This window comes from Urocampus carinirostris, chromosome 9 (genome assembly GCF_059441175.1).
Source record: "Urocampus carinirostris isolate Australia breed hairy pipefish chromosome 9, RoL_Ucar_1.0, whole genome shotgun sequence".
Lineage (NCBI taxonomy): Eukaryota > Metazoa > Chordata > Actinopteri > Syngnathiformes > Syngnathidae > Urocampus > Urocampus carinirostris.
The window spans coordinates 15,290,584-15,313,922 of record NC_142357.1 but is presented as its reverse complement, the minus strand read 5'-3'; the positions used below and the strand labels follow the sequence as shown (position 1 = coordinate 15,313,922).

The 23,339-nt window shown below is 41.9% G+C and overlaps 1 protein-coding gene across 1 annotated transcript; it reads right to left on the bottom strand.

Moving 5' to 3' along the window:
- Positions 1-1,724: 1,724 nt before the first annotated feature.
- On the bottom strand, positions 1,725-13,099 carry emx3 (empty spiracles homeobox 3). The gene is made up of 4 exons (XM_088344339.1): positions 12,802-13,099; positions 6,267-6,463; positions 4,678-4,824; positions 1,725-1,877 (listed from the first exon to the last, which is right to left on the bottom strand). The coding sequence occupies exons 1-4, from the start codon at positions 13,097-13,099 to the stop codon at positions 1,725-1,727; spliced, it is 795 nt and encodes a 264-aa protein (XP_088200465.1).
- Positions 13,100-23,339: the final 10,240 nt, after the last annotated feature.

Below are 23,339 nucleotides of genomic sequence, written 5' to 3'. Positions count from 1 at the left end.
AATGACCTTATTACTGTTGAGCTATTTTCGGATCCACTTCGCGTAGGTGCCCTTGGGGGGCTACCCGGTGCCCACGAGCATCACATTGGAGACCCCTGATTTGGAATCAACAATCAACCTGCCCTGTATGTTTTTGAAATGTGGAAGGAAACTGCAGGCAAGGAAAGAGCATGCAAGCTTCACACAGGGAGCCTATTAGGAATCAAACCCAGGACCACATAACGGTAATCTGTGTAATCGTTTAATTACAAGCCAACCGAATTTTATCATGCATTTCCTGAAAACAAAACAAAAAACCTCATTGTCTGTGAGCATATTTGTAGTGCAAACTTGTGTGCCCTGGTGTGCACTTTCTTTTGAAGCTGTACATCACGGGCATGGGGACACTGGCATTGGGAGACGTGGAGACAGTTTATCAGTCGGTTTATGAAATTTGATAATCCATTAGGAAACAGAAACAAGAAATGGGGAAAAAATAAGGTCTTGTGGGACGGATGTTGAGTCTTTCGAGATTCCTTCTTTTTGTAAGAGTCTGTGGCTGGAAATAGGGAGGGATGAATTTGTATTAGGGGGATTTCATCTACAACGTATATTTAGGACATAATTCTTATGGGTGAAGAAAATACACTATCTAAATATTGAGAAATTGTTTTAGCTGCCGCACTTGGTTGAAATCACGCTAGGTTACGTAAATTAACACTTGTAAGGAGTTTGCTTTAATTTATATTTTCCTTAGGCTTTTAGGAAGAACTAATCTAAATTTGAGCAATGGCCAATTTTTTCAATAGATGACACCAGCGATTCACCCTAAAGTTTAGTTGGATTTGTCTCATAACCTGGAGGCAAACTCTCAATATTAATTTAACTTTTAATTCTTTTTGTTACAGTTCATGAATTTTGGATGATAATTAATTATCCGAAAAGAATAAAAACTAAGGACACAAGTTGTTTGATTCAATATACTGAAAGAAAGATTTATTCAACATAGAATCGAAACGGAACAAGAAGGACAACCGTTGCTCTCAGGCACATTAGGTGTATGATGAATTCAATCATTGTCGGGAAAAAATAAAAAAGACAAAGGAAAGGAAGATCAAACCGACCAAGGGGTAGGGGTTGAACTGATGGCGAGTGTCTGGAACATGGGGAAGGGGACGGGAATCAAAAGAGGTTAATATTATGTAAAGGGAACGGGATTTCTATTTTTATAGGATTCATTTAGGGTATTCATTTGTTCAGGCTATTCCGCTAAAGTTTCCCAGCCCACAGAACCGAACAGCATGAAGTTTGGAATCAAACCCTCATCTCGGGGAGGTCTCTGACGTTTTTAAATTTAAGGTCTCGGCCGGGACACAGCGGGGATGGCAGTTGCGATCGAACAGATTTGCAGTGCGAAATCCTGTGCCATTAAAGGATTTTTCGTTTTGTATGGCCTTTGTGGTAACTCGGGTTGTTTGCCTGGCTAATCACATCCCAGTGGGGCGATTTGGGAGAAAGCTGACACTTTCCCCGAGGGTCTCAGTGGTGAACCGGTTTCTAGATTAGTGGGAGATGAAAACCTCAACCCCAAATTGTTATTAAGACAATAGGGGGCTGAAGATTAAAACAGAATAGCTGGTAGTATGGATATCCTGACCAGACACACATCACAAACAAGTGGCATCATTTGTCATGACTCATACATAGTCAGGAATGTTTTAATCACAATCACAAAATTCATGTTATCAGACTTTATTGTAATCCACCTGAAGATTTGTGGTCTCTGTGATGAGACCTGGGTACGTCTGGAAACTGTCCACCGGGATGTGCCGTCTTTCCACCGTTCCTAAAGGCCTGAGTTCTTTGAATTGAGGTGGAATGCAAAAGTTCTGTTCCATCTGTGGTAACAAGACGAACACAAAAAAGGTGGACGGGAAAAATAAAATGAAAAAAACGTGGTCCCGGGGAAACAAAGGCGTACGTAGTCCGATAATCCAGTGGAAACAAAAAGGAAGAGAGTGTTTGGGGAAAAAAGGGGGGAAGGTCGTTCGGGTCCGCGGCCAACGTAAAAAGGGAGAGAAAAAAGAATGGAGTAGTCATTGTTGTGCTGGGCTTTTTTACCCTACACACTCTTAGATGTCGTTTCCTTTTCAATCGATCTATTTAACATACAAATGCTATCTCGAAGTAGAAAGCAGTTTAAAAAGTTCATTTTTAAGTAGGGAATGACGACAGACGCTTTTTGGGGCTTTTTAACTTGTCGTTTTTGATGAATTTGATTATTAGTATTTTTCCCCTTTTTAGCTTATATTAATTTTTATTTCGCGTGTGTTTTGTGTTTATTTTCTTTAGTTATTTACACTATAGCAGTTCTTTTCTTTCAGTTTTGTGTCTCCTTATGCATGTGTGTGTGCGTCAGTTCATATGCTTGCTGATAAGAGTAGGGGTTTAAAATCCTTTCTGCTGCCTTTTACTGCCATCTATCTATCCGTGTTGATGAGCCTATCCTCAGGTATGGTTCCCCGTTTGGTTATTCTTTGCCTTGCCATCTTTTCTTTGCACAATCCTGGTGTTTGTGTATAAGACTTTCAGGGATGTTGGATAGGGAGAAAGACTGGGAATTATTATTGTACCTTTACTGTTTTATTTAATGCTTTAATTTGCATTTTGTAGTTTGAAAACTCTCATACAAATAATTCTGATTTGATTTGGACTTAAAATAGCTATCATCGATAATGGCAAGGCATGTTGTAATATTGTAATGTGTGATTGCATACATAGTCATGATTATATCATTTCTTTATTATAACCAATTCATTATTTCAGTCATTTATAAGTACGTCATTTATTCAGTTGCAACGATAAGCTCAGTTGTGTTTTATTTTGAAAGCAGATAAGGCTTGGGATCTTCATATCAGTTCCTTTAAAACCTGTTTCAACTAAGACGCCTCCCTTCCCTTTTTCTCAGTTTTGTTTTCCTTAGGTTTTAGTCATTGAGCCGCCCTCCCCGTATGAAAGTAATTGTCAGCCATTTTGTGAATCCTATAAGCCATTCTCCTATTTCTCATCTGTGCCTGGAATATTCTGTAATCATAAAATGTCAAAGAAACTACTCATCTCAGATCAAGCGCTTTTATATAGTATCATTAAATATTTGCCAAATAATACTACTGATTATACAAGGTAAACATCAACATTGCAAGGTTTATTTATATCATCCTGTCAGAATCCTAAACTTTTTCAAGCTAACTTAAAATAATTAAGAGCATCACTCAAATCTTTTTGAGTAATCTGTTTTTTTGCTGAGTTTTGCAATATTGCTCAGTTTTGAAAACTTGGTTTATGGTGATTAAAGCACTTACAAACATTTTAAGCATGTATGTGTCCTGTATCAGTCATTGGAAACCATTAAATGAAAGTGAAATGAAATGAAATGATCTGCATTTATATAGCGCTTTTCAAGTCAATGACTTCCCAAAGCGCTTTACATTGTGCTTCACACTTCCCAATAGCGGCCGTGATCTGTGCAGCCATGTAAGGCGCTAACCTGCTTATTGGGGGTAATTGGAGGTTCAATGTCTTACCCAAGGACACTTCGACATGTAACACGGACAAGCCGGGATACGAACTGGGATCCCTTAATCCTAAAACGATCGCTCTACCTCCTGAGCTACTGCCGCCCCAAAATGTAGTCCATAAATCTCGTATGATGTATTGTAGTTTCCTCTATACGGTATGTCAAGGATGAACTTTCAGTACACATAAATTGCGTATTTTTAAGTACTTGATTTACAAGAACAAAAGGGAGCTGTCTGTCACAAATTGCAAAGATGTCTATTCTAAAGAAATGAAGATTTTCTTTTTCACCTGTTTGATTTTATCTACCGCTGTAGGTGGGCATCTTGTATGGTTTCCATAGCAACACATGGTACACGCATATAGATGGATTTTATTTTATTTTCAAACTCGGAAAGCAAAGGTGGCAAGTTGGGACAAGTATCCCACCAGATCACACGACCATGGGAACGGGACCAGCTGACTATAGGACACCGCACAAAATCTGATCGTTAATTTCAGAGGACTCGTTGGAGGATTGAGAGAAAGGTGGCTGTCGTGCAAATGTTACAAACTCAAGTCCAAAAGTTAAGTTGGATCCTTCGCATTTTGGACAGCCTTCTTTTGTTTTGGAGCTTTTGCTTCAATTCAAGTTTCCTGCAAGTCATGCAGTGAGTGTCTGCATGTTTGTGTGTTGGTCTTGTTCCCAGACGTGCTCCCGGCTGGCGTCCGTCTGTTGGCAACAGACGCCATTTGCTTTTCTGGTGTTATTAATACACGTGTATCTTTTTGAAAGACGAAGCACGACGTCAGCGTGAGCGCTTGGGTCCTTCCAAATCGTTTATTGCATTTCTGGAAGGACCAAGGCTCCCAGTCTGGACTTTCCGGCCCAGTTCCTTACCTCAAAGAAGCCTTTAGGAGAGATGCACTTGTTGTGACCTACATGTTGCACATTTAAACCTCAGTCACAATCCTGGTTTGTCAGCCAATAAAGTGACAGTGCAAGTTTGTGTGTTTTCTTGGGGTTTTGTTCAGTGTATTTGCTTCTTCGAAAATGGAAAAACTTTCTGGTCCTTCAGCCAACTTCAAGATGCGACGTCAGTGGCTAGCGTGCGCCATCCTAGCCTAGCGGGCCGAGCAGACAGGTCGGGTGGAGCCCTGGCGAGTGGCGGCTCGCCATTTGCTGACATGCTGGCCACCTTGGGAGCGCTTGTTTCGGGCCTCAGGGGATTCTTCCTCCAGCTTCTGCCGCTTGTGTTTGGTCCTACGGTTCTGGAACCAGACCTTTACCTGCCCACATGCAAAGACAAGTCAGAAAGGATCAGCAGAGGCCAGCACTATGTCTGAAAGCAGACTTGGAGTTTCAAAATAAGACAGCGATAACTACGCGTCGAGAAAAACGGCAACACGACATGAGACTCTGAAACATAGGATTTGGAAATTCTGATTATTTCAAAGTTACGACCGTAAGTCTGTTCTTTGAACACACTGTGACACAGCACAGAATGCCAGCAGGTTCTTTGCTTGGGAGAGATGTGATCATTGATAAAACAGCTGGCTTAACAGGAACCAACTTAGCTATTTTGCCCGCAAGAAATACTTATCATTTGAATATCATCTTGTAATGTCAAAACAATTATGAAATGATGTCAGAACATGTATATTGAATCCAATGATTTAATTCAATTATATAAAGTAGTTGAATTGTATGGTATTTTTGCCTGGCAGCCAGCGGCCAAGCAGGTCAAAATCAACCAGAACTCAAAGGTCTAACCTGCATGCTACTTCACTGTTGGGCTAAGAGTTAGTGTAGTTACGCTAATCCATGCTTGCTAAAGCGCCCATTGTCACAAAGAAAGGACCGGCCAGAAGCCGGCAGTGAACCAAAGCTTCGGCTGAGAGCAACCAGCAGTTCTGGTCTCAACCAGGACTCCGGACCGCATACTTCACCCCAGACCCTCTTTATCGGCCCAAAATAACGCCCAGTTGCCCAAAATTCTGCAGTATAAATTTCTATCTTAATGGTGCCAGCCAAGATCCCACTCTATCTTTCTTTTTGTCTCTTTTTCCTTATTCTTATTTTGTGTAGCAATCTATTTGAGATTCTTCGGGAGATCATTAGTACGGAAAATTCCTTAAATCTGAGAGTGTTTGTTTCTTGATTAAGGTATGTTGAACTTTCAAAAAACTGTGACAAGAATTTAATTGAAATTGTCGTGTAATCATCCTTTAGATGAACTAAACAATTTTTCGGATATTATTATCTAAAAAAACTTATGTAGTGTTCCTGGAAAGTGAGGCGAGTTTAGGACAATCAATTTTTTGTTAAAGTAAGTTATTGACCACCCAAATTCGCTACACGTTCAATGCCTAGTATTGAGTATAGTTAAGGGATTAAAATTACAAGATATACAGTATATGTTACAGTCAGAGGTACTGGACACATCTATACATTTTGTAATGTTAACGTAACACTGGTCAATTTGAAGTTGTTAGGAAAAAAACAAATAAAATATAAAATCCTTCAAAGTGCAGACAAAAACTTTGTGTTGTGTCTGAGGGGCTTACACACAGTACATGTTGTCTCAAATCATAAGATTATGATCCAGATCACCATCAAGCTCCTGCAGAACTTTACAAAGCACTGACCATTTGAATCAGCAGCGTTAAAGGCGGTATACACTGGGAAAAGGCGTGTCACCGTTATGACCGCCCAAGATCCTTCAGCTCACCTGCGTCTCGGTGAGGCTGAGCGACAAAGCGAGCTGCTTTCTCTCTGCTCCGACCACGTAGTGATTCTTGTCAAATGCTCGCTCTAGACGCTGGAGCTGTGGGGGAGAAAACGCAGTGCGGATCCGTTTGGGTTTGCAGGAGAAAGCGCCGTGCAGCAGAAGATTCTCTGGGCCCCCAACATTGTTGCTTTCATCACCTAAGCGCAGTGCAAAAAGTCAATAACAAGAAGCGAGGCTGTTGAGTCAATGTTAGCAGCCCCTTGGCTGTTTGTCGTGCAATTTGGCTACCTTAGACTGCTAACTTTGTTATCCCCGAGAAAAAACTGACAAAATTATTTCCTGATAGCCAATGATCAACAGTGGCGGGTATACCGTATGTGCAACAAGCAGTTTCTTTGCAACCGGTCATTATGACACCGCGTCAAACCTACAATCTCCAATACAAAAAAACAGTATTTTTCGCTGTATCGCAGTTTATCTTTAGTGGTTTTGCTAGTTCACGAATTTTAACCATACATTGTGTTCTGCATTCTGATTGACTAAACAATCGACTTGCTTTTTTTCTGTCTGTGTGTTAATAATATTGCTGTCTAAGTTGTACACTTACATAAAACAATTTAACAAACATAAATTAGGTACATGCACGTCTTTTAAGAGTTGAGTGTCTCCAAAAGCTATCATGTCAACAAAAGGTTCTGGACCGACAAAAGCACCTATGGCCAAGCCCTAAAGGCAGAGGATGATGCTTTCCATCGCCAACAAAGTTGGACTTCTCCACAAGGAAGGTAAAGCATTTTCACGCCGCACTTTTGTTTCCCAAGAACGTCTACGTGATAGCGCTGTAGTAAAGAGAAGCTGCACCCTGGCCCAAACTTGCAGAAAGTATTTGGCACGTTAGCCTCGGGTTCCAGAAGACAATATGGAAAAGTGGCATGAAAAGAACACTATGGCTAATTTGGGTGGCGCGTGTGCGTTTATCCGTCAGCCGATAGCGCGTGTGCTTGCGGGCACTTTCTCATTTGATAAGGTTTACATACAAACAAAGATTTTGATGGCGGGCCTGAAAAGATGCACCGCCGTTGTCACGTGGAACGCAAAAACGGCGGTCGGCGCTGGGACAAAAGACGACGAACATGGCAGCAAGCGGGCGGCCATGCCATATTCACATGCAAAGCATAAGTTGAGGGTCAATGCTGAAGCTGACTCGCCAATTTGGTCTGGTGGGCACGCATCATATTCTTCTCGAAAGGCCTGATAGTGTAAAGGGAGTGTATTGGCAGAGCCAACTCTTCCAAAATCAGTTGCCACCCTTTTCTTTGCACAAAATGTGTTAGCACCGGCAAAAATTATCCGCCTTGGTAAGCACTAGCGGCCTTTTTTTATACATGTAGTTGAATTTGCTGTATGACTCTATAGTGTTAAATTATAGTGATAATCTAACACACTAAGAGATAGGGGCTTCACCAGAGCATTGTCCAAACTCCGTGGTGGGACTTAAGGGTTTTCAAGGCCTTCTCCCCTGGCCTCAAAATATCTGAATCATATGATGTTTATTATATTTTGTCAATCGATAAAATAGTTCCAAATTGTCTGTCAGCTTCCATTCATTGCTTCTCCTTGGTTACACTGCTTTCAAAGGCGTGTTTTCACATTTAAGCATTTAAGCATTAAACCAATCACATTTCTGCTGTTAGTTGTTGGCAGGTTTAGAAATATACCTGGACGCCTTCACAAAAAATCCTAAAGGCCGTGCTCCGTAATATCAGTCTTTGACAAAGCTGTTGGTTTAGCCAATCAAATTCCCAGTTGGCATCTGCAAGCTGGTGTTAAGAAACTTCGCCCGTTTCACAAACTATGATTAGCAGGAAAAGGGTTTGTCCGATTTTAAGCCTGACCTAAGCCTGACCCGATCTGAATTTCAGGCTGAGTCAAATTGTTAGGTTTGGGTCGAGCTTCTCTCTCACTGACTTTTTTTATACCATCCACCTGTCATTCTTCATTGTCTTGGATTTCATTACAAACGACAGGCCTTACATGTTGTGCGGCGCAGGGCCATTCGAGGGGACCGCACTCGACGGCGGTGTCCTCTGACCCATAGAACCGGGCGTACAACGGAGGCCAGGGTCAGCTAAAATCATGCCTCCCCCACCTGAGTCCTAACAAACGAAATAGAACATTTCACTTCCAAGAACCTGCTCACAGAACGACATATTACTATCCAGACCAGAACTGAAGGCCCAAGTCTATAATCTACGGCCCGGCACTGTCTAAAATACAACTTGTGGTCAAATATAATTCTGGTTGCAGCTTCTGTCTTAAATCAAGACAATCTGACCTGCACCAAAGCCCTGTTATGCGGCGGATTAAATAAACACTGAATGCAAAACATTTAGTTGCCAGAGAGCGACAGCCATTACCAGTTCTGTGAACACCATTTGTAAAAGACCACACTAGTTATTGTGTATGTTATGTCATTTTTGTTTCAGTAACACTACCTAATCTGCATTTTATTGACATCCCATTTTACTAACAACTGTATTTATATACTGCTTTGTATATGTTCATTTTTACAGTGGTAGGTAGGTGAAGTTGAGAGTGATTGATATATGTCCGGAAATCCTGTACAAACTATGGTGATTTAGTTTTGTCCTTTGAGTGCCACCATAGCTCCACAAGAGTGAGATCTTAAAAGGTAACCAAACGGGTGTTGATTTTAAAAAAGCTGGTTTACTTGAGCCTGAGCCTTAAAAGTGGTGAAATTCGTCAACACGGAATGATTGACTCGATACATTTTTTAGCTCATCAAATAGTCCTCTTTGCGAAAGGTTTGGATTGCTCTGGCCTACACATATTCACGCACAAACACAAGGAGGCGCTACCACCTATGGAGGAATGATCCTGCTATATTTAGAAATAAATTAATAAACAATTAAAATAAATATGCTTTTCATCTGTTGATCAGTGAGAAAGGCATCTAGTTCACAAATCATCTGCATAGCCTTTCTTCACTGATCAACTATAACATGAAAAGCGATCGATGAGTCCACCAATTAACTGCAATGCTTTGTTACCAATAGATGAAAGCTCAAAGAGTTTAACCAGTCCCATGATTTTAAAAACATTTTGTCAAAACACATGACAAACTAGATATGGAAAGAAATGACAAAATTCATAAAGATATAAATGAATAGAATTTATTTCATATTTAGATGTAACAGGATTTGTGTTCATTTATACATTTTGGTTTTCGTAGCCGGGGATCAATACGCCAAGGACATCTTAGCCCCCCACGCACCTGACCCTAATGTAGTGCTGTTGGCTTCCTCAAGCCGTTATCTTCAACTCTCACTGGAGCAGCTCACTGCCAAGTGTGAAGCGGCCAGGATGAAGATCAACACCTCCAAGTCTGAGACCATGGTCCCCAGCCGGAAAAGGGTGGCATGCTCCTTTTGGGTTGGGGATGAAATCCTGCCCCAAGTGTCTCGGGGTCCTGTTCACGAGTGAGGGTAGGATGGAACGGGAGATTGACAGATGAATCGTTGCATGGTCTGCCGTCATGCGTACTCTGTACCGGGCCGTCATATTACCAGTCGATCTACGTTATTACCTTCACCTATGGTCATGAACTGTTGGTCATGACCGAAAGAACAAGCGGCTGGAATGAGTTTCTTTTACAGGGTGGCTGTGTTCTCCCTTGGAGATAGGGTGAGAACCTCTGTCATCTGGGAGGGACTCAGTGTAGAGCCGCTGCTCCTCCGAATTGAGAGGAGCCAGTGGAGGTATCTTGGGCATCTGATAAGGATGCCTCCTGGACGCCAGCCCCTGGAGGTGTTCCAAGCATGTCTCACCAACAAGAGGCCCCAGGAACAACCCAGGACACACTAGAGAGACTATGTCTAAAGGCTGGCCTTGGAACGTCTCGGGATCCTGTCGGATGAGCTGAAAGAAGTGGCTGGGGATAGGATGGTCTGGGTTTACCTGATGAGGCTGCGGCCTCCGCAATCTAACCCCAGGTAAGCGGTAGAAGAAGAGATGGATGGATGGATCACAGGAGTGGTCCTCCATCTTGCCATTTGCATTGAAAAAATTGATACTCATGTCTTGTATATCGATGGATCTATTTGGTAACTTTTGTTACTGTTAAATGCACTAATTTTCATGGCACTGTTATTCGAACTTAGGCCAGTCTCCAAGCACTACCTTGTAAATATTTTTGCCTTTTTAATCCCATTCATGCCAACCTTTTGACATTAAAAAGCAGATCTGATCGCGCATTCTGTTTTTATGAGTGAAACCCTATCAGTCTCAAGAATATTACAAAAAACGTGCTTGTTTAGAACCGGAAGTGGCAAACTTTTACCAAAACAGAAATATAGTGCGATCGTTGGAGCGGTTTATTCACGCACAAGACTTGGTCTGGCTTTAATATAAAGCACCCGTAGACTAAAATACTAGTCTTGAGTCTAGATTTTTTTTCTTTACATTTGAAAATTTGGAAGAAAAGCGGAAGGTTAACGGGTAAAGCGGTCGTGATGGCTGAAACATGTAGAAATTCAAAAATGTGCCCCAATGCCTTTGTTTGTTGATCGTTTTTTTGATCTTTTTTATCCTCTTGAAAACGCTGACTTGGTGAGATAACAGGACAAGAGATATACACAAAAAAATAAGTATTTAGTTGCAATATTGCTTTTTGAAGACCTTCCATTAGTTTGAAACCTTCATGGATGTTGTCCTTATTTTAAGGACCATTTTTTAGCTTTTTTTTATACAGGCTACATGGAAATGACTGAATAAAACTTGTTTTTTTCTTTTACTTTTTGGGAGCAATTTAGGGAAAGTCATAACATTCAAGGTTGAATAAAATATAATTTAGGGCAGGGGTCAGGGTTAGATTTTGCTCTTCATGACACTGTAGACTGTGGTGTTTTATGTTCTCTTTTAAATTTTGCTGTATGTAACACAATTCCCTACAGGTTCGGTCCTGACAAAGTTTCAACTACAGTTCACAGTCACTGTGTTGAACCAACAGATCCCGTTTTGGCTGTATGTATCCATGGAATCTTGTTAAATAATGCACGTTCACTGTTGAGACACCTTTACGGTAAAAACCCATGAAACAAACCGCAAACACCCGAAACGTAGCCAAGCACCCAGAGAAATTTAGAGTGGGTTGATCCCTGCACACAAAGCAGACTCCCCTAAATACATCTGTATCCTTCTCCTTTGCTGTATTTCATGACATTTTCATGAAAGAACGCTGCTCGCACTTTGTTCTGAAACCATTACTTCCGCCAAAAATGACAGTCAAAATGAGCCTCAATGATCCTAAAGATGGGGTGCGTAGTTTGAGGTGTCCTTAAAAAGTTTAAAATCAAATATTTTGTCTCTTAAGTGTGTGTTAACAATGCCCAACTGAGTTCAAATAGCCTTTTTGTATATTTTTCCACCACGCCTATGTCCTTTTATCTTACTTTTACCCTCGGTGTTACGGGCACAAAGCGCATTACGCTGAAGGGAAGGACGTGGGGGGAAGGAGAGTAATGTTACGCATGTGCTGGGGTTTTTCTTTTATTCTACGATGAAAATGGTGAAAGTAAGAAAAGGTCTGTTTCAAAAACAGTCCAAATGCCAACCTAAACCCCCAAAAGATGAAAAAATAAGTTTACTTAAGGGCGTCGAAGAATTTAGGATATTTGCACATGCAACAAAACGAGCTTGACAAACGCTGCAATGATGAGTCCAGCCAGAAGATGGCATCAGCAAATAGGATGTATTAAAGTCCCGGACACCACATCTTAATATCCGCAGGAGAGACAAATTTTAAGTGGTTTATTTGTTGATATGGGAGGCAGGCTCTGACGTTTTCATTATTATTTCATACATTTTATGAAAGCATCAAACAGTGCACAGTGAAATAAATGTACTGAAGAGTTAGCTTCGTTTGGAGAGCGGGTTTGGTGGTTTTGTTGAATTTTGTCTTAAAATATCAGGTGTGTTGTTTTTTTTCAAAAAACACAGGAAGTAGCAATCTTTTATCAGAATGGAAATATATATATATATATATATATATATATATATATATATATATATATATATATATATATATATATATATATATATATATATATATACATATATATATATATATATATATATATATATATATATATATATATATATATATATATATATATATATATATATATATATATATATATATATATATATATATATATATATATATATGTTTTTGTTTTGTAAATAGGTGAGAGCTAATAAGCTACGCTTCTGCTCACTCCTTTCCCATATGTTTATTTTGTTTTCTCTTCCTTTGTTTTCTGGTTTATGTAGCTTCCTCATTTTATTTTTGTATTTTACATTGTTTGACAATAACGAGGAAGCCTCGCAGTATTTGTAATGCATATTCAGAATAAATGATTACAACAGCAATCGCCTCTCTTTAAAACCATCATGAAGTCACGCTGCAAAACTTTCCCTTTTTTCCAAAACGGTCGCGTTGGGTGTTCGGGTTTACCTGGCAGCGCGTATCGGCGATGGATCCAAGAGGCGGGAGGTCCGGCGGCGTCGCGCGGGTAGAGGACTCTGACTCCGAATCCGGATGGATGCTGACCCAACGCAGGAAACCCAAAGTTGGTTCCGAGGGACGGGTACGAAGTCCGGATGCTTGCAAGTCTGTGGAGGACCTCGGGGAAGCGCAGCGCCGTGGGTCGGATGGGCTCCCCGACGGGCTGGATGCAGGCAGGTCGAAAGATCTGCTGCTGCTTCCCGACCAGAGAATCGATGGAGAAACATTTTTGGACGCTCCCGAACATGACGACACGGGAACCCGAATGGGTCACACCGGTATCATGACGCAACTCTCGCACCCGTGCGAATTCTTCGTCCCGAGTGTGGAGAGCGTGACACCAATTGAGCCTGATGATGAAGCATCGCTTTCTTTTGATCGCCTGCAAAGAAAGTCCACACCTCTGCAGAGTCAGCGCAGGCGCCTGCGCGCACAACGACCGCTTGAAACGCACAAGTGCGCACCTGCGCTAAAGCAGGAGTGGGCAAGAGGTGGGGGCGCAATGGGTTCGAAAACTTGGCGGAAGGGGGCGATCCTGGAGACCAGGACTGGCCCGAACCTTCATGGGGCCCTAAGATATATTAGATTTGGGCCCCCCTATTACTTGTTAATTTTTCATATCTACTAGAACTCATTCCACGTTCTACTCCAGGGCTGGGCAACTATTGGAGTCGGGGGCCGCATCTGACATGTTATACGTCATTTTAAATAGATTTGTTTTATCAAATTGGTTTGGAAACGACCACAATTAGAGCAAATTACTATACTGGGTCCCTGTTTTATGCCTTTCATTTGTTATTTAGTTTTCAAGTATTACTATAGTTTTTTAGGTGTTTTTTTTTTAGTATTTCTGAAGATGGATTTTTATTGAAGTTCTGTAGTTTTTGTACAACTAATGTATTATTTCCATTGTATTTTTTAGTATTTCTGTAGTAGTTTTGTTGTATTTCGAAAATAGATTTTTTTGTTTTACATATATAGTATTTTCATAGTATTTTTTTATTATTAGAGTAGTTTTATGATTTATAGTATTTTTGTAGTATAACTGTAGTATTATCTTTTTTGTAGTATTTCCATATAAGAATGTTTGTTGTATATCTGTAGTATTTCTGTAGTATTTTTGTAGTACAGTGTTACTGTAGTTTTTTTTGTAGTATTATTGTGATATTTCCGTAGGATAATTTTTGTAGTATCGCTACAGGTTTAATTTGCAATATTTCTGTTGTAAACCTCTTGTAGTAGTATTTTTGCTGTAATATTTCTCTAGTAGTTTTTTATATGATTGTATTATGTATTGGTAATTTTAGTATTTAAATAGATGTATAATTGATCTATTTCCAAAGCAGTATTTTAGTAGTATTTTTGTAGAATGTTTCTAGTATTTACATCGTAGTATTTTTGTCACATTTCTTTAGTATTTTTGTCATATTACTGTAGTTGCCTTTTTGTAGTGTTTTTGGAGTAAATAATTCCTTAGTAGTATTTTGTAATATGATATTACTGTATTACTGTAGCATTTTTTGAGTAATTCTATACTATTTGTTTACATTCAGAATGAAAGCAAAATAATATACGAAGCACCTTTTTTAAGCACTCTATTTGATATTTCGTTTTGTAATTATTGTGACGTATTTTTTTTGTATTTCTGTAGAGGTATTTTTGAGTGGACGCACAAAGTGACAGTGAGGACAAAGTTAGCAGCAAAAAAAGTGGACCACTCTTGGGAGCCCCCTAGTGGTTGCAGGACCTGAGCGGCCGCTTAGCTCGCTAATGCCTTTGGTCGGCTCTGCTGGAGACATATTCAAAGAATAAAATATGCATGCAGACATTTACCTGTTATATTTCGTTATATATATTAGATGAATCGATTTGGCTTCGAAGCACTTACAATAAAGCAAAAAACAAATTATAAGATTCCTGTTTTAAGCACTCAATTTGATATTTAGTTTTTTGGTATTTCTGAAGTAGTATTTATGTTGTGATTCCATAAAAGTAGTTTTGTAGTATTTCTGTGCTATTTCCAGGATTGTTTATAGTACATAGAGTATTTTTTGTAGTATCACTGTTGTTGTATTTTTGCAATAATTTTCTTTAGTAGTAATGTTGCAGTGTCTGTCGTAATATTTGTGAATTTCCCTTCGGGGATGAACAAAGTATCTATCTATCTATCTATCTTATTATTATCATATTACTGTAATGCTTTTTGGCGTATTTCTTTAGGAATGTTTTTGAAGTATTTCCATGTAGGTTTTTATGTAGTATTCTTTCTGTATTTTCTTTGTAGTATTTTGAAGTATTATTTCGTATTTATGTAATATTACAGAAGTTGTGTTTTTGTAGTATTTTTGTTGTTATATTTCCATAATGGTTTTTGCTTTTCAGAATAAAAGCAGAATAACATATAAGGTCCTTGTTTTTAAGCACTAAATTTAATATTTAGTTTGTCGTATTTTTTGTTGTGGACACACAAACGGATCATGGGGACACAAATAAAAGTTGTGGTCGCAGTTTTCTTTGATTCCAAGGCGAAAATGGTGAAAGTAAGAAAATGACTTCTTTAAATACGGTCCAAGTGCCAACCCAAACCCCAAAAATATCAATGAGTAATAGTTTTTTCGAGCGTGTTTAAGAATTTCACTTACTTGCATGCCCTACAAGAGGAGCTGGACAGAGGCTGCAGTGACGATTTCAGCCAGAAGATGAGATCAGCAAGTAGAATATTATGAAGTGCAGAAAATACTGCACATTATTTTCTTTACCAAAAAACAGGCTGGACAGAAACTCTTTTATGCCTTTATTGCCCCCTAGTGGCGGGAAGGAGCATTTGGTTTGCATTTATGTTAGAAAAATCAGAACTTTTGATAGAAATGAGCTACATAATTGCTTTTTTTATATATACTCAAGAATTTAGAGCAGACTGGATTAAGTCATCCAATGGGTCTCCACGGACTCGAGGTTTGAGAGGAACGACTTATCAATTTTATTAATTATCACGTTGCCTAAATTGGGAGGATTTTGTCAAAAAAACATCAATCACTAATTAACGCAATTTTTATCATTATTTATATTGTAATTAAAACAATAAAAAATGCACAGAAAGCTGTACAATACAATGATGTTATACATAAACATGTTTCCAAAGGGAGTAGGCTGATAAGTGCATACCAAAATTCGTTTTTTTTCCTTGCAGGGAAAACATATCATACCTGTCAACCTGTACGGTTTTGCCATACAAAGTACGTTTTTTATGCATTTTAAGACAAGTACGACGTACAACGAAATCTGTACGAAAAAACGCAAATTTGTCAATCGCATGCGTCTGCCGCCTGGGGATTTCCCATCATGCATCATTTCGAAAAAAAAAATATGGTGTACGATTATTTTGTATTTTGTACGGGAAGATTTTGTACGGGCATGGAACTGTGGAAGGTGACAGGTATGACATATCCATATTCAAAACAAAACGAGCCGAACCTAACTCCACAATGTGAAATTAGAAATCAAATAAATGTAATTTCTGATTTCTGAATATAATGCAATATATATTTAACCCTGCCTCATAATGTAATACGAGTTATTCATTTTAAATAATGATATATCTGTAATTTGGGCGCATACGTACTACAGTATATTTTTGACATCCATCCATTATCTGCGGGCAGCACGGCGGGGCAGTGGTTAGCGCGCGTGCGGCACAGTTCTGAGGTCATGAGATCAAACCTTCCTGTCTGGAGTTTGCATGTTCTCCCCGTACTTGTGTGGGTTTCCTCCGGGCACTCCAGTTTCCATTCCCAAAATACATGCATGTCAGGTTAATTGGCCGGTACAAATTGTCCCTATGTGTGAATGAGCAAGAGAGTTGTCTCTGTCTGCCTTGCGACTGGCTGGCAACCAGTTCAGGGTGTCCTCTGCCCACTACCCGAAGATAGCTGGGATGGGCTCCCGCACTCCTGCGACCTTACTGAGGATAGGCTGTGCAGATAATGGATGGATGGATGGATGGATGGATGGATGGATGGATGGATGAATGGATGGATCAATTTCATTTTCGCATCATACAGGAAACTATTCTTAAAGGCCTTCTCTGCTTGCCTAGAAAAAAATCCGAATTATATGATGTAAATATATTTTGTCCAGAAATACTTAAATAATTAAAAAATGTCTTACTTTTATTGCTTTCCCTCTGGTTGCACTGTTTGTAGATGTGTGCCTTATTTATTTAGATATTTAAACATTTAACCAATCACATTTCAGTCATTACTCGTTGCCAGGGTCAGACATTTGCCTGGAGGGATTCAAATGCAGATCTGAGGGTCCTTGTAGCATAACATGGGTGTCAAATATGTTGTTGGTTTGGCCAATCAGATTTTGAGTTGGCAACCTCAAGGCCTTCTTGCAGGCATAAGGAGTTGCTGCTTAGATGCGGTAACGCACCAAAGTTTAAAATCTAATATTCTGCTACATAGTATTCTGAAACATAAATTAAAATATTCATATATTAATCAAAAAGAGATAACATACAACTTCTTTTATACTCACTAAGTTTAATCTCAACTTCACAGAAACCCTGGGGAAAAATGCATATTGATCAATAATTGTTTGTTTGTTTGTACATGATTCAAATTGAATCTTTTCTTCCGGCGCCGTCACGAATGGCAGCCACTCCAGCAGCTCCCGTGTTATTTTCGATTGTTCTCGATTGTTCTCAGCTCAGGGATGCTGCTGGAAATGTGAATTTCCCTTCAGGGATGAACAAAGTATCTATCTATCTATCTATCTATCACTTCCAAGAACTGCTTCATGGAGCCAGTTCGTTTGTGAACAACACATTACTATAGTCGAGTCAATTCAAGTCAAATCATTTTAATTTGTGCACCCCTTAAATACAAAATAAATGTCTAAGGGCTGCACAGACCTACCATTATAACACCATCCCCTGAGCTGAAAATGCCATCACTGAAGGCCTAGGTGTGAAATGCACGGCCTGCCACTGCTAAAACACACTCCAGGACAAAGTCAGCAGTTTCAACTGTGGGTAAATGTTAATCTGCGAACTTGAAAAAGAAGACGTGCGTAACTCATTCACTGCCGTTGACAGCCATTAAGGTCGTTAAACTACGTGGGTTGGCAGTGAACGAGTTCAATTAACCTGTTAGGAGAATGTTCAAGTAACCAGGCAAAACAATTAGCAGCTCTTGCGCAATTTGGCCACTTAGGGGCAGTGTTATACTGTGCACAACACAGTCTACTTGCAACAACAGGAGAACGCGCAGGACAAAGACTAGGAACCTTCCCGTGGTGTCCTGCGAAGGGCTCTCTCCCGGGGGAGCCTTACGAATCCAACTCAGTCCACTCAGACTCGCTCTTTCTTTCTTTCTTGCTCCTCTCTCCTTCTTTGTCTCTCATTTTCTCTCTTCCCCCTTTACACTCTTGTCTCTCATTTTCTCTATCCCTCTCTTTCCTACTCTCTCCCCACCTCTCTCTCTCTCTCTTTCCCCCCTTTTTGCATTTTTTCCCCTTTTTTCTGTCTGTCTTTCTCTCTTTCTATCTGTTCCTCTCTTTCTCTCTCTTCTACTCTCCTCTCTCTGTTCTTCTTAGGGCGGGCGACTTCGAGAGCAACCCTGGCCCCCAGTCCAAATGCCAGTGGTGCTTTCGAACCATTCGCTGCGACCACACCCCCAATCACCTGTACTACCTGCCCCGACGGATCACCACCTTATCGTGGTGGGGCACTTTGTGCGTCTCAATGACCCCTAGAGCTATGTCGGCGGGAGTCTCGTACTCCTGGCAGGGTTACCCAAGCCGAACAGGTCGAAGGGTAGAGTCCAGACTAAGAGTGATCCCAAAAGCTGGTGGCGGCACGCTTTGAGGCGGTTTCCCACAGACCTGGATCCCGGCAGCCGCCTGCAGTTGTAGGAAGATGCCGGTCGTCTAGGGTCTCCCTTGCCACTGGAACCGTCTTCTCTACAATCAAGATAGTGGCGTTGGGGAAAGCGCACCCCTTACGCCACTTTAAAAACCATCATTGCGCAGGTATCTTCTTTTACCTGAGTCCCCGATCACAAAAGTCTGGCGGCGATGGAGTATCCAGTGACGGGAGCAGGTTTGAATGAGCTGGAAGCTCTTAGCTGGACCTCTGCACGTCAGCGGCACAGGGCAAGGGTCGTTAGCAGCTGGGATTGAGTGGCAGCTGTTTCCGGCAGACCCCTGTGCGTCTGAGCAGCACTATTTAGTGGCCGCACTGCTCACCCCAATTGGGGAAAGGCCTAGAAAAGGTGGCCTAAAGATTGCCCACTCAGCACAGTACCCGGACAGGAAACCGCGCCTGTCGGGACATTCCACTATGCGGTCGAAAAACAATAGCATTTAGAATTGCAGCATGGAACATAAGGACACTCCTGGATACCAGTCTGGACAGACCACAGCGCAGAACAGCACTCATTGCCAACGAGCTGAAGCGATATAATGTGGATGTGGCAGCGCTCAGCGAGACCAGACTCCTTGAGGAAGGCTCACTCAATGAAGAGGGGGAGGGTTATACATTCTTTTGGAAGGGTTACCCCATGGGCGGACACCATCTTCACGGAGTTGGTTTTGCAATTAAGAACACCCTACTGCTGAAGCTCACAGAGTCACCAGTGGGTGTCAGTGAAAGACTAATGACTCTTCGCATCCCACTTGCAAAATGCAGACATGTCACATTAGTTAGTGCCTATGCACCAACACTGCCATCGAATGATGAAGAGAAGGATCGCTTCTACCAGGAACTCGATGACATCCTCAGTCACATCCCGAGGAATGACAAAATCATGCTGCTTGGTGATTTCAATGCAAGAGTCGGAAAGAACTTGCAAAACTGGGATGGTGTGATAGGTGCCCATGGCATTGGAAAAGTTAATTCCAATGGCATGAGACTTCTTAGTCTGTGCGCGGAACATAACCTTACCATCACAAACACCATCTTCCAACAAAAGAATAAATATAAGGCATCCTGGATGCATCCCAGGTCCAAACACTGGCATCTGATCGACTACGCGATCGTGAGGAGGGCTGACCTGAAGGACGTACTCATTACAAGAGCTATGCGTGGGGCAGACTGTTGGACCGACCACCGCATGATTCTGACAAAGGTCAGAATGCATGTCCGGCCCCTAGCACGTCAGGGTGGTTCAAAGAGGAAGACACTCAACTGTGCCAAACTCTCCAGTAGCGACACCCTTGACAACTTCCGTTGCTCTCTAGCAGAGAGGCTGGCAAACATTGAGCAGCTGGTCATGTCAGAGGCTGGGATGGATGAGAAGTGGACCTATATATCTACCACCCTCTTTGACACTGCAGCCCAAACCGTTGGTTTTAAAACTAAAAAACACCAGGACTGGTTTGACCAGAATGCCGGAGAGATCTCAACGCTCCTGGACAGAATGCACAAGGCACACAGAGCCACCCTGAACAACCCACAATCTCAATTCCATAAAAAGCTGTGGCAAGCCCTTCGTTCCGAGGCCCAGAGAACGCTCAGAAAACTGCAAAATGAGTGGTGGATCTCAAAAGCCAATGAAATCCAGTCTCACGCTGATAGAAGCGATATGCACAGTTTCTATGATGCAGTAAAAACCATCTATGGCCCCAGACACTGCTCACTGGCACCTGTTAGATCTGCTGATGGAACATCTCTAATCAAGGATCAGGCTATGATAGTGGAGCGGTGGGCTGAACATTTCAACACCCTGCTCAACCAGCCCACCCCAGTGGACCCAACTGTCCTTTCAGAACTCCCTGAACATCCTACATTGCCAGACCTCGACCTCCCGCCAACTTTCAATGAAATCCTGCATGCAGTCAAAACCCTGAAAAACAATAAATCCCCTGGACCTGACAACATCCCAGCTGAACTTCTCAAGGTAGGAGGCTACCTCTGTACACGGACACTGTTTCAATATATTTCAGAGGTGTGGAGACGAGAGTGTGTCCCGCAACTGTGGAAAGATGCGAACATTGTGACCATCTTTAAGAATAAAGGAGATAAATCCATCTGCTCCAACAGTAGGGGTATCTCTTTGTTGGCCACTGCTGGAAAGGTCCTTGCCAAGGTCATGCTCCGCAGACTCATCTCTAAAATATCGGAATGCGTCATCCCAGAGTCACAGTGTGGTTTTCGAAAGGACAGAGGAACAGTCGACATGATCTTTGTGACACGTCAGCTCCAAGAGAAATGCCGGGAGCAGCACAAGGACTTGTTCATCGCCTTTGTCGATCTTTCAAAGGCATTTGACACAGTGAACAGGGACCTACTGTGGCAAGTCCTGAAGAGATTTGGGTGTCCACCCAAGTTTCTCACCATTCTTGCACAGTTCCATTCAGGGATGACGGCCAGAGTGGTAGTTGGAAGACACAGCTCAGAGCCCTTTGGCGTCGAAACTGGAGTGAGGCAAGGCTGTGTGCTGGCTCCAGTTCTCTTCAACATCTTCCTCGTCTGTGTTACAACACTGCTACGTAGAAGGATGGAGGAGCAGGCTGGAGTTACCATCAACTTCAGGGCTGATGGTAACCTGTTTAACATCAGGAGGCTACAGGCAACTACCAAACTGACTTCAGAGACCATCATTGAGCTACAGTATGCTGATGACTGTGCCCTGGTTGCCCATACACGGGAGGCTCTGCAAAACATTCTCTCGGCAGCTGTAACTGCATACACCAGAATGGGACTGACGATCAACACCCAGAAGACAGAGGTACTCTGTCAGTCCAGTGCTGACCTCTTACCAAACCCAATAACCCTCACAGCAGCAGGGCAACACCTGCTCATGGTGCCCACCTTTAAATATCTGGGGAGCATAGTGTCTGACACCTGCTCATTGGATGATGAGATCCAGAGCCGTCTCAAGCAAGCATCAGCATCTTTCGGTCGACTAAGGATAAGGGTCTTTCAAAACAACAACCTTAGACTCCACACCAAAATGCTGGTCTACAGAGCTGTATGCATCACGACATTACTGTATGGATGTGAGGCATGGACTATCTACAGCCGCCATCTGAAGAGCCTCGAGACCTTCCATGTAAGATGTCTTCAGAAGATCCTTGGCATCACATGGAGGGACAGAGTGCCGCACACAGAGGTGTTGGAGAGGGCAGGCAGCTGCAGCATGGAATCCATTATGGCCCAACGCCAACTTAGGTGGCTGGGGCATGTTGTTCGAATGCCCAGCCACAGACTGCCACGCCGTATCCTCTATGGTCAGTTACATCTAGGCCAACGCAGTGCTGGTGGGCAGAAGAAGCGGTTCAAAGACCAAATGAAGAACATCCTGAAGAGATGTCGGATAAACCCCTCCTCACTGGAGGAACTTGCTTCCTGCCGAGACCTCTGGCGCTCCCACTGCTCACATGGAGTGGATTACATGGAGGAACAGCGCATGCAACACCGTGCAGCAAAGCGTGCAAAGAGACATGCTCGCCAGGCCACCCCTGCTCCCCCCAGCACCCCCTTCACATGCTCTGTCTGTAACCGCATCTGTGGATCCAGGATCGGACTCTTCAAACATCAGCAGACTCACAATTAAAAGAAGATGGTCATCATCGAATCGATGGACAACCCCAAGCAGCAGCAGCACCTGCCCACGGGGCTTCCATAAATCATGCACCGGCCTGTCCGAAAGCACTAAGGACTTTAGAGGCTTCGTCTGCTTGGTTTGCTTGGGTCGCACCCCGTCAGGCCTGGCGGCACAGGACAGTCGCAGCCCCCTCTCCTTCGGAGAACTACGGAGCCTCCCACGAGCGAGTCTGGCGCCTTGAGTGACTCAACGACGACGAAAGGAGAATGCTGCGAATTGAAAACCTGTATTTTCATTTAAATTGCTTCGTTACTCGGGGCAAAGCCAATGTTTTTTTAACAACAGAATATTGCTTTCAACGTGGAGCGAGGAAACCTACATTTAGAATCACCAAAGATTAGTTTTAGTTTTTTAAAGATCATGTTAAATTTGAAATCGGAGCAGGAGGGTGCACCTGTAAATACAATTTTGTAATATTCGCCCTTAAGTTTCATTCTACAGTATTCAAGCAAAAAATAAGAACTCATCATTTGTCAAGAGGTGCTTCAGGCAATGAATTTGTTCACTAATCTGTATATGTCAAGATTTGCCCGGATCACATTCAGTTCCAGTATTGGATTGTTGTTTTTCCAGGTGAACCCGTTTTTGAAACCTCGTTCCCAAGTCCTCCGAAAGGAGAACATAGTCTTCATTTGAAAGCCAAAGTATTCAAACAAGGCCCTTCCCAAGCCATCACACTTTGAGTCGCAAGGAGATTTGAGCTTCCGGCACTTAAAGGGACACTTAGTATTATTTAGTGGCTCTGAGATAAGCCTAGATTTTGAATTGTTTGACAGCCAACGAAGTACTGTACTTGTTAAGTGTTTGGTCCCAAGTACTATAAAATGGAATGTGTTACTGCATTTATAGTCAGCTCTTCATTTATAAAGTTTATTA